General features: G+C 41.2%; 1 protein-coding gene across 1 annotated transcript in view; it reads left to right on the top strand.

Moving 5' to 3' along the window:
* LOC142143412 (cytochrome P450 2K1-like) overlaps positions 1–15,268 on the top strand; it is a 39,333-nt gene that overhangs the window by 12,439 nt on the left and 11,626 nt on the right. Inside the window, exon 5 of the mRNA XM_075201245.1 lies at positions 14,814–14,987. Within this exon, the coding sequence (XP_075057346.1) occupies positions 14,814–14,987 (174 nt within the window). The remainder of the gene's footprint in view (positions 1–14,813; positions 14,988–15,268) is intronic.

Consider the following 15,268-nt stretch of genomic DNA (forward strand, 5'->3'; position numbering starts at 1 on the left):
CGTCAATTTTTGTTTATAATGATTTAAGTATTATCAGCTGGAGGGATTAACACACAATCAAAAAAATCAGAAGTTATAAGATAGTGCTGCTTTAACCATCATCATTGCATATAATTGAACCAGCCTGCCAGCACCTTCATCACCATTTATTTATATAGCGCCACTGATTGCGCAGAGCTGTACAGAGAACTCATTCACATCAGTCCCTGCCCCACTGGAGCTTACAGTATAAATTGCCTAATATAGACACACAGTCGCAGACAGAAAAGATAGAGAGGGAGACAGACAGAGAGGGAGAGACTAGGGTCAAGTTTTGATAGCAGCCAATTAACCTACTATTATGTTTTTGGAGTGTGGGAGGAAACTGGAGCACCCGGAGAAACCCACGCAAACACAGGGAGAACATACAAACGCCTCACTGATAAGGCCATAGTCGGGAATTGAACTCATGACCCCAGTGCTGTGAGGCAGAAGTGCTAACCACTAGGCCACTGTGCTGCCTGCTAGTGATACGTCTCCTTAAAGGTGAATTTATGCATGCATCCATGTTTTATTGTGTTGCAATTACATGAACATGCACTTACTGTACTCATTTTATGCTTGTCCAGTTTATGGAAATCAACAATATGCAAAAATCTATATACTGACATATGCATACACATTTTTGGTTCGGTGCTGCAACGGCGGTATCTCCTTCAGGATGACCCGGCCTACTGAAGCCCCCCAAGCGCCCAGCTCTCCACGGGGACAGCAGACGGTGGGTGCCCAACCCACTTCTGTCCGCAGATCTAATGACACGGTCTGCGGGACGTGTGGGGAACAGCTCCCCTGCTGCTTCTGTGGGACATCAGCAGCTTCCCTCTGATTGAGGGAGACCATGCGCTTCTCCCTAAGCTGACCGACACCCTCCTGAGCACAGCTTGGCTGCCGGCCAGCACTCCATTTCATAATATCGGGCACTGCATAAGCAGCGGCTGCCTTCTCGGAAAACTGGAGACTGCGTCCTTCCTCTCCTCCGGCACCAGGAACAGTCATCCCCTACCGGGGACCAAGAACGTTCTACTGCACAACAGCCTGGTAGAGCATTCACCCTGCTTGCCCCCAATGTTACCATCTAAGCCCTGGATACTTACTCCTGCGCAGTCAGCCCAGTAATCCTCCATACCATCTGATTCCCCCTTGCACACTGTGCCCTGTAGGGTTACCAACTTTGTGCCCAAAAGGCCAAACATATACAAGCTACCTGCTGTGCTAATATTTTCTATACCCCTTCACAACCGACTTGTATTTCAATGCTGACACCCAGTGGCCATATAGGAGTACTGCATCATTTACCTTGGATGCCCAGCACTAAACATTACTCGTGTTTGCTTTCACCCTATTTTGCCCCTCTCACACTCGCCCTGATGCTGCACAGACTTTACACTTGACTTGGAAATAAGACTACTACTCTTACTACAGCTCTTCAGCAAATTTAACCCAATTTTGGGACAGTATGTATTTACTTGCTTAGAGACTGACTACTACATAGTCAAGCATCTTCCACTCCCCAATATACTCATTTATTGGACTCTGTATGCCAACTTTTCATCCTCATTATTTATCTGTTTTGTGATATATAAACAGACAAGAGTTTGATTTATGTGGGTTTATGAGCCATGCTTGTTTTATTATATGGATGTCTCATATCTGTGTTGGAATAATGTGCACTTGAATATGTTATATATCCCCTTGTTTATCCTAATTAAGGTTGCAACCTATTTTCATTGTGTATTATACATACATAACTTTTGATAACCAAGCAATAGAAGGTTTATTACAAAGAACTGATTTCTCTCACCTTGTGCGCCAAGGGGACACCCTCTACTATATCAACCTATTCTAAGGGCTGGAACTTCCCTTATCACCCCTAGTCCTCCAGGCAGCCTTTGTTTATCATCATTACAAGGGAGCGCTAACCAGATCCCCCTCTTCTTTCGACTAGTTGGTCTGTCTCCCCACCTTCTACCAGTGTTCCCTGCCGCCACAGACTGCACATATCTCGGTCCTCCACATATCTCTACTACCTCTATAGCCTGCGGGCCAAAGATGTCCTCGGTCTAATTTTGCTCTTCAGTCCCTCTTGGCTCTGAGTTCTATAATGCGGAGCAACCGTCCACTTCCACCTTCACTTCCTCCCCATCTTGCTTCCCGACTTCCCCACTACAATGCCTAAAGGAAAAAATCCTTGGGAGGTGACCTCGTTCCATACCATTCCAGACAGAAAACATTGGCTAAACACAGTAGTGACAAGCCTGAGTCGTCCAACGAATTCTCTTATTCGGACTTTGACGATGACGATCGCTCATCTATTACCCGTCGGGACCGATTGTCCCTCCTCAAAGCCTCGGTACAGGCTCTAAATTCCCTGAAAGCTGGCATTGCTAAAATTGGGGATAGAACACATCATCTAGAACATTGCTTAGAAGAGGTGGTGATGTATCAACAATAACTTGAAACAGACCTCCGCCAAATATAGATAACATGTCATCCAGTTTCAAGAAGGTCAAGAAGACCAAGAAAACCAGGTGTGCCGATATTAAGAGGATATCTGAAAAAGTTGAACCCACCCACTTGGAATTTTACCTCAAGAAGCTTTTTATCCAGCTCTTCCTCTTGACTCCTGAGGACCACCTTCTTCTGGATCGACTCCCCCAGGTCCTGAGGCTTCTAGGACCCATGGATGTTATCCTCGGAATACAATACTTCACGGCGAAAGAATGAGGTCCGCTGCATCCAAACGGTCACCTTCGACAACACCAGCCTTCAAATCTTTCAGGACCTCTCCCCACTCACACTAGCCAAGCAGGAGGACTTCAAACCTATTACCACTCTCCTCCAAAGAGAAATCAGACACCGCTAGAGTTTCCCCTTCCACATCCTGATTTCAGGGGCCAGCTCCCACACCTTTACAGTACTTTCTATACTGCCGGGGCGTGTCACACGAGAGTACCATTATAACCTATTCTAGCATACTTACTGTTATTATACATATTCTACATTTTTGCACTGTGTTGTTTTGCTGTAGCTATGTAAAGCTGCCTATCGGTCCTCGGACCCTGTCGGCTGTCCTCCTTGGATGAGGGGCTGGCCTCCAGGTACTGAGAGCCCTAAATTGTGTTGTGTCATTTCACCCTATATATCTTTTGGGTGCTCATGTCTCTGTTGGCACCCGCCTGGTAATTTTGTATCCTCTCCCAACCTGTCTGATCCAAGCTGGGAGATGCTGTACGAGAGCTTTGTGTTGTGTTTCATGGCACTGATTATTCCACCATACTACTACTTGATAGCATTTCGCAATGTTCAGTTTTGATGATTTGATGCACTGGTATGTTATCTTACACACACTCCACTAATCTCCACCATTGTCCTTACTTCTCCACCTCCATCTTCCCTTCTATCTGCTTCACCCTCCTACTTTTTGCCCTACTCCACGCTCCCCCCTTCTCCCCCTGTCTCACCCCAGAGTTGCTCCGCCTCCACCCCAAGTCTTTTACCTCAGATGTCTCAAGAGGGTACTTACTCTGACCCTCCATTTCTGACACCAATGCTGCATCCTTCGGATGCCCCGCCATGCCCCTCTGGAGCTTTTAGCTCCCTTTCTGACCTATGGGCCTCCCCAACACATAGTGCCGCATCCCGATATTGACACTACAAGTCCCTTCCTACTCTACCATGTGCCCAACCTATCGTACTTTCCATCCTAGTCCCCCTTCCAACTGACCATGTCATGCCCTGGACTTTAACCTCCTTACCTACCCCTCTACGAGCTCCGACAGTCCCCCTGTCATCTCCTCAGACCTACTCGGAAAATTCTCCTTTTCTCTCTATGATATACTTTCTTCATATCTCCTTCCCAGTCGACCACACATCGGTCTTAGGGTCCTGTCCTTTAATGTAAAAGTGCTATATAGCCCCCAGAAACGCTGGAAACTTTTCGCCACTCTCAAACTCCATTCAGTTGATCTGATCTTTTTACAAGAGAAACACTTTCTACACAACTCCCACTCTGAGCTCCGCTCCAACATGTATCTTGACACACACCACATCTGTGATCACTCAGCCCAAAGTCACAATCCTTTTTGCATGCCATCTTACCTTAAAGCCCATCGACTCCTTCGCTGACAGAGACAGACGCTACCTTATCTTAGTAGGCAAACTCAACAACAAATTTTGCACACTGGTTAATATATATGCCCCGAACCAACACTAAAACAGTTTTCTTTGCTAAATTAGACACTTTGCTGATCTGACTGCAGCATGGGGACCTCATCGTAGCGGTAGACTTCAACACCATTCTGAATAGCTCTCTGGATCGCTGAACCCCTGTGGCCGCAGCTCCATCCTTGTCGAAACCACAATCTTTTAAATCCCTCCTCAGTCTCATGAAATCACAGCTTCTCTATGATTATTGGAAGATGAAGGAGCCATCCACCTGCGTTTACACGTTATAATATTCTCCCCACCAATCATACTCTTGCATTTATATGATCCTGCTGAGACATGACTTTCCTTAAATCTCCAGGTGACTTGGGTCCATCCACTCATCTGGTTGGTCCACACTCCCTTCTCCATTGACCTTTATGGCCTCTCACCTCGACTCTACCTCATGACCTGAGACCTTAACGACTCCCTACTCCATAACATGGATATATTATCCCAACTCAGAACGTGACTGTAGGAATATTTCAAGTTAAATGATTGCCCGGTTATTTTCAAGTCCAAACTCTGAATGGCGCATACGGCAGTCCCGAGGGGGCACTTGCTCAGCATGGTCTCCCACAAGAAAAAAGAAGCTCTCACCATGACCAATGAGCTGTCACTTCAAACTTTAGAAGCCCAACAGAAAGCGACCCCTGACCCTGCTACTCTGATGGCCCTCCGTGAGACCAAGTCCAGTCTTGACCTCTATTTCTCTGAACAAGTAGCCAAGCACCTTAAATAGCTCTGGCAAACCTTTTATGACAAGGGCAACAAGGCTAAAATTCTAAAAAAGATAAAATTCTCGAGTTATGTTTCCACTCCTCTAGGACAAACAGGAATATAATTTTGATTCGTGGCTCACACAGCTCCTCCATGACCCCACAACAATCAGAGCGACATTCCACAAATATTACACAGTGCTCTATAACCTATCGCCATCCCCCCCGCCATCCCATCACAGCAGTCCAATTCCACCTTAATCTCCAAACTGTCCTGTCTTGAAAACCTCAATGAGCACGGTGGGACAGATTTCGATAGGAAACATTCCAATAAAATATTAAAGGACAAAAAAAGGCAAATCCCCTGGCCCCGATGTCTTCATGGCCATGCACTATAAAAATACTCGGGCCTACTAGCACCCCACCTGCAATCTCTTTATAAAAATGTACTCCAAGGATAACTCTTTTCACCTAAAATGCTCAAAGCCAGGATTGTAGTGATTTCTAAAGAAGGAAAGGACCTGCTTCATTGCACAAGGTATAGGCCCATTTTCCTACTCAGTCTGGACCACAAGATATACACTAAGATTCTGGCAAATTGCCTGAACGTATTTCTCCTCTCCCTGGTCCACTACGACCAGGTGGGGTTTATTCTGGGGCACCAGGTGAGGGATAACACTTGACAATCAATCGACATTATCCACATCGCAAACTCCAGGAGATCCCCAACCATAATGCTCTCTTTGAATGCTGAATAAGAATTTGATATGATTTACTGGAGCTTCATGAGCGTGGCCTTGAGGCCTTTGGGTTTGCAGGGGATTTCCTCACTGGTGTCCTGGCTCTAGAAACCACCGATTAATGGTGCCTCCTCTAACCCAGTCTCCATCCAAAATGACAAAAGACAGGGCTGCTCCCTATCCCCCCTAATATTTGCTTTGGTGATGGCCTCTCATATTAGATCCAATCCTAATTTTCAGGATGTACAGGTGGGCAACACCATCTCCAAGGTTTTGCTTTTCGCGGACAACATTTTGCTTTCACTAACCCAACCAGCAATCTCCCTTCCCAATCTCTATGAAGTTCTCCAGTCCTATGGTGTCGCCTCTGGATATAAGATAAACCACACAAAATCGGAGGCCATGCTGCTTCATGTCTCTCCTCAGGAAACCAACCTCCTCCAGACCAACTTTAGATTTAAGTGGCAGTCCAGGGAAATCAAATACCCAGGAGTCTTCCTCACTTCTTGCTATAATCTTCTCTTTCACAAAAATTTCCCACCCCTCTTTTCTATGATGCAAGCCAACCTGGCCTCCGGAAACCGCCTTTATATCTCTTGGCTGAGCAGGATCATATTATACCCAAATGACTATGACGTGGTATTAAAGAGGTTGTGTAATGTATTTATTGATTTTTTTTTTATTACATTTTTGTGGTGTTATACAGGGTGTGGTAATTATTTTAACATTTAGTTTTGTGGAACTGCAGGTCATAGCCAGCCACGGGTGTCATGCAATGTTGGCACTTGTGGTTCTCCAAGTGCCAGCATGACCTGGCTGCCATGGGTATGCTGGCGCTTGTAGCTATACAAGCATCAGCATTCCCAGACTATTTATGGCACCCTGGCATGGCTGGAACTTGTAGTTCCACAAAACAAAATTGTGTCCGTTTGTTTTTTTTCCTCAATTTAATTGTCATTATTACCCTACACTCACTGCCCAGGGGTGTAGGAAGAGTTCTAGTGCTTTCAGCACTGAGTTGGTTATTCCTAGAGGGGGGCCCACATGTTTTTTTGCGGACCCCACTCCCTGGAGAATCCAGCCCAGTGCTAACCAGCCTGGGGTTGGTATGTCTTTATGGCAGGGGGACCGCTGCTATAGTGCCAACCACCCCGGCTGATTTGCCCAGTGCTGGTTGCATGAAAATTGGGGGGCCCAACGCAAATTTTCCCCAATTTTCATGCAACCAGCAGTAAGCTGGCAGCATTAGGGTTAATAGTGCCTCAGATGGGGTGGACTCCACGCATTTTATTTTCAACATTTAACTATATTTTAACTTTTGACAGCTGCCAGGACCGTTGGCTGTATAGACAGGCAGTGCAACAGTGATGTGTTTACTAATCTTGCAGCGTGTCGTCTATGGCAATTTTAACCTAAACACGGGAGAGTTGGCTAAACACGGGAGAGTTGACTAACCACAGGTGGGTTTGAAATCCAAGCAAATCGCAAGAGATGACCAGCGATTTTGAAGATCAGAGTAAAAAACGGAGCTTAATGCATTTTGTGCCTTAGGGACTAAAATCGCGAGTTATCACCCGCGATTTGCCATGATTTTTATTCTCTGAAAAAATGTTTACCCCTTAGACTTATTTGTTACCTTCATCAAGAACTCAACAAACAAGTTAATTTTATTATAAGTGATGTTTCATTGTAATATCCCTTTATAGGAACAATTAAAAGTAGGAATGATTTTAATACTGGCATGGAAAAGGGGTCTAAAAAGAATTAAAACATTTGTTGGAGACTAAGAACTAAATCATTAAAGAAGCAATGACTGAAGACACTAGAAGTAAACTGGCTTGTACATTGAAATGTTTAAACCACTGGTTAGATGCCTGATAAAAAGACCCAATTAGTTTTAGAAAACCTCAATCTCAAGCATACATTAATTACTTTTCTCCCATTGAAGATCTGTGAAACATAAAAAGCAATATGACAAGAATAAAAAAGATAGTGGTATGCTGACTATTACAAAACATTCAACATCTAGGACATGATTGATTGACTCAACTTGTCTGTCACAATTTTAAACATGAACTATAGCTCTATTTAGTAGCTAAAATAACATTATTGGCTATTTCTAAATGTCCTGGCCAAATTTAATTAAATGGCAATGTTTGAACTTATTGGAATGATAATTTGGCATTAAGTGATCATTTTTCATTGCTCATCGCTCTTCACTCTGGTACTATGATTCATTCCACGTGTTATTCTTGCCATTTCCACAATGCAGCAAAGTCCAAATAGTCATTAGTTGTTGTTGGGACCTCTGCTGGTTAGTTTCTATAATGATTTATAGGAAGTGATGCATGGCAGGCTCCAAATGATGTCTAGCTCAGTCAGGCGCGGGCTGGTAGCTTTCGGCCTGGGGGCTCATAATGACGCGGCTGCATCACGTGTCACGTGATGCGGCTGCCTGTCTGTGCGCTGACGCCCCCGGTCCAGCCCGCCCCTGAGCTCAGTACTGGATGAGTGCTGACTTTCTCTTTCTTGCTGTATATTAGATCCTCTGAGGCTCACTGCATAGAACTGCAACTGTGTGTTTGTGAATTAATACCTAGTAATAGTGTGATATGGCTCTGAGGAGCTGTGTACAGCCAGGGGTTAAATCTAAATCTAAATTAATGTGTCCCTTTGATTATGTTAAACTCCTTTGTTTTCCCTAGATGTTGCTTATAGATAAGTGCCCAGACCCATTGTTACAGATGGCCTCTCCCTGAATAGAAAAGGTGTTTTCAGCAGAGGTCATAAAACCCTAATTTGCATTTGCACAGACTTTTTAGTTCTGACATCACAGGAATGGGGGCTGTGGGACATGCATCATTTTTTACAGCTGTAGTGTTACTCTTAGAAATTGTTTACTTTTTGGGAGTCAATCTGATATTCAAGAGTGCCCCATTTTCTGCTTCTCCCAGCAACAGAAACTGATCATTGAGTTTTATCAATTATGTATTTATCCTATTTATTTTACAAGAAACCATTGCGTTATACTTTTGTATGTCATTTGATTAATTGTTTTTTCTTAAGTATTGTGGACATATTTTCCATATTAAATGACACTTAATAAGTTCAGGTCTCTGTGTTCTTACGAATTCACGCAACAGTTTGGTCAAAATACTACATAGTTGAAACAAGGGAGAACCAAAGACTTTCTGAGTAAGAGTATCAGCACTTCACAAAAAACCTTGGCGGTGGCATAATTGTAAAGCAAATCTAGTGTGTGGAATAGATAGGGAAGGCTTTAATCATTTTAAACAGATCAGGTGGTTGTTTTTGATTAACCCTTTGTTACACAAACGTCACGCAGGCTCAGGTGAGTGCTGGTCGTGACAAATTGGTGGCAAACTTGTGGGATATATTTTTAAGAACTTGAGAGAATTAGGGTTGTGTGATTCCGGAGAGTGGAAATACAGACTTATTAACCAGAGACTGAACTCAATGCTTAAAACATTATAAGACATACCGCAATTTGTTTCTTCCCCCGCCCCTTCTCTTGTTTTTCTATCTTTTATTTTGCAAAGAAACTGCAGAGATGGCAGCTGCTTATAAGAAAAAAGCCAAAGAAGTCTTATTTGCCCTCTGAGAGTAATAAGGCCTCGACTACACGGATAAAACTAAAAAGGTGCTAGTTTGTGCGTTAATAGAGGATTATGTGAAAAAACAATGTGATATAGAACCTGAGCTGTGGACCAAGACAGCACCAGGAGATCAAAGTGGGTGCATTGTCCCAGATCCAAAGGATCTACTTACCCTGATGAATATGGCAGAGCTAACTGAAGAATGTTAGCTGCGAGGTGTCTCCTCGGCAACAAAACTGGGAAATCGATAAACATATCGTATAGTGCAGCACTTCTGTTGTAGGTGTAGCTGCCAGAGGAGAATAGAGAACCCATATCCCTATATAAGGTTGGGATAATAGTACAAATATCTCGGCGCTATGGACATATATAAAATGTGTAGTTTATTTACATGCGACAAGATGTAGTAGTTCTGGCCAGAACAATGGAACACAAGTCCAAATGGTAAATCACAATAAACAAAAATAGTACATATAAATCACAGGTAAGCAGTCTCAAAGATATGCCTCAAAGGTTACAGACAATATTTTGATAGTCCAGCTGCGGTGAGGTGAGGACTGGTGCAATCAGGTGGGTTAAATGGGTATTCCAAAATTGTCCACCAATAGTTAGCCCTGTGATTTTCTGTAAGTACTGTCCCAATTCCGAAGCGTATAAGAATCTTGCACTCTTAATAGAATGGATGTCAGTATTTGTCCGCATCAGCGGGCAGTATAGTGATTCAATCAGCCACAACGGACAAAAGTCTTTTAGACTTACATTTGAGGAGAGACGGTTGCCTTCCGATTATTTCTTCTAAAACAGAGTCCACTCTGGTGTGAGGGTAGTTGGTGGAAGTCGGGCCGTCTTCAATCCTTTGGTGCTGGCGTCCCAGCTGTTACTTGTCTCCTTTCTCGCCGATTTACGGGCTGGCGGTTCACTGCAACGCTGCAGTAGCATGGTGTCAGAAATGAATGAATCAGCTTCAATAAGTTTACGATGTAAAGGCAAACTTGTACAAGCAGTGGAATGTATCAAAGATGAGATGTTTAGCAGCATAAGCAACGTGTTTCTCCCGCGCTCGGCGGGCTTCATCAGGGATATGACAGGGTGTTTGCAGATGTTCCTTAAATGGTGGTTTTGCGCCCTTGATGTTCAATCCAGGAAAGAGTTTCATTTTGATTGACACTTTTATCCTTATGTCCTAAGCTTGTCACGTGGGGCACAGTTACACAATGAATGTATCTTTGATTTACGCTTCTCGATACTTAAATCATACACACATTATACCACATGTTTGGACACTTATAGGATTATTTAGGGTTTTCACATAGTGCGTAGTCAGATGGATCCCAAGTCTTGTTAAGCACAAGACTCGGGATCCATCTGACGATTTAAGTCAGACTTGGTATTAGATGACCCATCAAGAATCTGCTTCTATTTTTGAGTGCGTCCAACTCTGTAATTTATGCAATTCTTCAACTTATTTTTCTATGTAAATGAGATACCAAATAGGTAATTACCATATACTAATCAGTAAGTGCACGAAAGTGTTCTACTATGTAAACCATCCAAACGAGTTACATATTCTGCATACTTTGTGCACATATATATGTAAGCTACCCGTGTTGCGCTATGTGAAAAATCTAAATAATCCTATAAGTGTCCAAACATGTTGTATAAATATGTTGTATAATGTCTGTATGATTTAAGTATTCTCTAACTAATTAACTCCTGCAAATATAGAGGTGTCTGATGACAATGTGGATAATTGTGTTGTTTTGCAATCTAACTTAGTCCTTTTACAGACTCCCTGTTCTGAGGTAAGGGAAGTCAGCAATATTGCTATCAATGTTGCGCATGATACTGATTTGAATAAAATGCTTGATCAATCTGTGTCAGGTAAGGCTGTTATTAAGTCTGATGTGTTCAGAATTAACAGGGTAGGTCCACAGGTAACATGTACTGACGTAAAACCTGCAGATAAAATTATTTTATAGATGACGCGTTTTCACCATCCTTTGTGAAGGCTTTGAGAACATGTGCCAATTTAATTTATGGCACATGTCGCAAAGTTTAATGTCTTTGAAAATATCTTTTTAAAGATAGTGATATTCATCCCACATCTGGGATGTCTCAGACAATTCGACTGCTGATCCAGGCAGCTGTGTTAAAAGTTAATGAGTTAGGACACAGGAAAATTACATATCATATTTTCTTCAATATCATACTTGCTGTAGGCATGTGTTGTATGTAGATGAAGGGAAAATGGTGACTTGTTGTGTGGAGGTAAAATCATATTTGTAAGCCATTCTGGTGAGAAGTTAGGACAGGATAAATAAAATATGACTCAAAAAGGTGTTTTCAACAGGAGCCATAAAACCCTAATTTGCTTTTACACAGACTTTTTAATTCTGATATCACAGGAAGGGGGGCTGTGAGACATGTATCATGTTTTAAAGCTGTAGTGTAACTCTTTGAAATTGTTCACTGTTGGGGAGCCAATCTGATATTGAAGTGTGTCCCATTTTCTGCTGTCCCAGCAATAGAAACTTGATCATACATGAGTTTTATCAATTATGTGTTTTTCCTTTTTATTTTCAAGAAACCATAGCCTTATACCTTTGTATATCATTTGATTAATTGTTTTATTTTAAACATTGTGGATTTATTTTCCATATAAAATTACACTTAATAAGCTCAGGTCTCTGTTTTCTTACAAATTCATGCGTCAGTTTGGTCAAAACGCTACATAGTGGAAAAAAGGGAGAACCAAAGGCTTCCTGAATAAAAGTGTCAGCTCTTCACAAAAAACTTGGTGGTTACATAATTGATTAACCCTGCGTCACACACACACATCACGTAGGCTCAGGTGAGTGCTGGTCATATCATGTGTATAAGATATACATAACAAGAAATGACTTTAAGACAAACAAGGACGCTTATTTTCTTGTCTATATTTAAGACCAACCTTCCAAATTATGATAAAAAAAGCATATATTTATTTAAACAATATAAAACACAATTATTCACAATATAAAATATATAATATTCAACCTAGCAAACTAGCATAGATCTGTTAAAAATGTACAACTTTATTCAGTACTGATCAGAAAGTGCAAACATCAAAATTTTTTCTTCATTCAGCGCAGGAGAAGAATTAATTCTTGTCCGATTTTACTGAAAAAACTACAACTATAAAGAATTCAAATATGAATTAATCTTCATATGAGATCAGGGGCTAGATTTACTAAACTTCAGGTTTGAAAAAAGAGATGTTGTCTATAGCAACCAATCATATTCTAGTTATCATTTATTTAATACATTCTACAAAATGACAGCTACAATCTGATTGGATGCTATAGGCAACATCTCCATTTTTTCAAACACGCAGTTTAGTAAATATACCCCTAAGACTGTATGCAGATCATGAAATAGAGAGTGTCTTTCAGTCACTGTTTAAAATCATAAGCACAAAGAAGGTGGAATATTACATAACATTTTAAATTGTGATAAATTGTGTTTTATATTGTTTTATTAAATATATGGTTTTAATTATAGTTTGATTGGTTGGTCTTAAATATAGGCAAGAAAATAAACGCCCTTGTTTGTTTTTCTCGTTATCAGATTGACGGTCACCAATCAAAAAAGGGCAGCTTTTCTTCTTTCTTATTGAGGTCTGATAATAGCTATATGGTATTGGTAGTTATTTTCTAATCATTTCCATTGAAAGAGGAAAGTAAACTATGTACATCTTTCTTCAGAAGCCACAGAAGCATAAGAGTCTTTGCATTATTGCAAATATTATTATTAATATTAATATTATTATTGTCATTATTAATAATATAATCACCACTCATTAGATCGTCTAAAAATTCCCTTGAATACTGGTTTAGGGGTATTCCTTTTCTATTTTTGGTATAAGAAGAAATGACCTTGCAGTGTTAACAATAATAATGATTTATAACAAATAAGCTACAAGACCAAACAAGACATATATTATTATGGAGAGGTTGGTTCCCTCAAGTTCTGCCGCCGTTTCCTTCACATTTCAGAAGAGTGTAAGTGTGGATGAGCACAGTTACACAACTGTGGTCAAGGCTGAGTTTGACTTTTTTTTTTTACTAACTCATCGTTTAGTGTCCTCTATAATGGTTTAACTTACCCTCTAAAAAGCAAAGATGGTGCCAGGGAAGGATCATGTTAATTCTAAGGTGTCGTACAGACATTTGACTGCTGCAGTAAATAGATAGAACATAATTTATCACAATTTTTTTTAGCTCATATTTAATTATCTTTACTTGTTATATGCTACGGGATACATCTTAGAATAGCCTGAGACTATGGTTTGGAATGATAAGTAGTCTCCAGGAAGTTGTATATATGGCATATAGTAGGACAACAGCTGTATATCTCAATCTGTATATGCTGATCATTACCTCCTGACTCGATCTATTTCAGCATCTGTATATAAGAAGTGTTTGAGTCAGGGACTGACTGGGCTGGGAGGCAGGGGGGCATCTACCCCTGGGGCTGATTCAATAGTGAGCTACCCTGGACTAGGTCAATGGGCAACCCACAGTTTTCACCTTTTAAAATAGGCTGCTGAGTCAAATCTTGCCCCCTCTGGGTAAAATATTCCAGCCCTCCCCTAGTTTGAGTAGACTGATTTGGCGACACATACCTCTTTGTACATGCTTCCATGCACAAGTACATGAACAGTAAGTGGGTTGTTGGCCAATGACCAATCACTATGCCCCCAAAAGGCACTGTTACTTATCCTTTAGTGGGAACATATGGGTATTTTCTGTGATCCAATGCGGGAGCAATACATTTTACAGATGGAGCATGACTCTTTATTCTAAACCATACAATTAAACAATCAAATCCATGTCATAGTGGTAACTCTGTTCAACCCTAACTATCAAATGTGTAGGTGGTATACAATGGTGGTGCAATGTGATCCAGAATATGTTTGTAGCTCAGCGTGCACCAGAATAATTATAATCTACTATATAAATGCCTAGTGGCGTGTGTGAAAAAAAAAAAACAAGCTGCAGCGCCACCTGCTGGGCAGAGTTATACACTGACCTATATATTTCTTGAAGGAGAAGTGACAGTTGGGAGTGGTTGGTGGTTGCCGGGGGTGAGGGTGGGGAGATTTTAACACCTTAAGTAGCTTGATGAAGGATGTGGCGATGAAGATGAAGGATGAGGTGATGGAGAAGAATGATGAGGTGGTGACATGTGGACAAAACCACGTTAAAAAAGGGCGCTTGCGTCGGGAAGTAACGCTCTTCCCCTGAGGAGGCCTGGGCTAGGCCCAAATGCATGACAAGAACCTTTTTATCACCTTAAGTAGCTTGATTTGACTAGAATGCATGAGTATCATGCACGGGTTAACTTGTAAGGATATATGCTCCAACTGTATGTTGAAATGGAAAGAAATAGGAGTAGTCGAGAGATATACTGTAACATTATGCGTTGTTTATTGTGTCTGTACTTTGTTTTAACAGATATATAATATGTACCCAATCCTGGGATTTCTCCCTGGTAGTCACAAAACTGTTCTAAAAAACGTGGATGAACTAATAGAATTTGTAACAAGGACGTTTGTAAAGCATCTAAAGAACTTAGACGAGTACGATCTAAGAAGTTTCATTGATGTATTCCTTGCAAGACAAAAAGAGGTAGGGTAATTTTTTTATGGTGAGTTTTAGAAACACAATTATCACTTAAAAGATTGTGTACGCTAGATAAATATATATATTTCATAAATATATGATTTATTTAAATTGGTTAATGCATCAGCAGCAATCAATTATGAGAAGTGGCAAAGTAACAATTTCTGCATCTTAATTAGCACCATTATTCCTGCTTTTGAGCAATTGCACCTCATTAATAATATTTTTATGAACAAAACAGTTTTCTTTTTACATAAACAGATCTGTATTTCTCGTGTGAAAAAATG

The sequence above is a fragment of the Mixophyes fleayi genome, chromosome 3, assembly GCF_038048845.1.
Source record: "Mixophyes fleayi isolate aMixFle1 chromosome 3, aMixFle1.hap1, whole genome shotgun sequence".
NCBI classification, from domain to species: Eukaryota; Metazoa; Chordata; class Amphibia; order Anura; family Limnodynastidae; genus Mixophyes; species Mixophyes fleayi.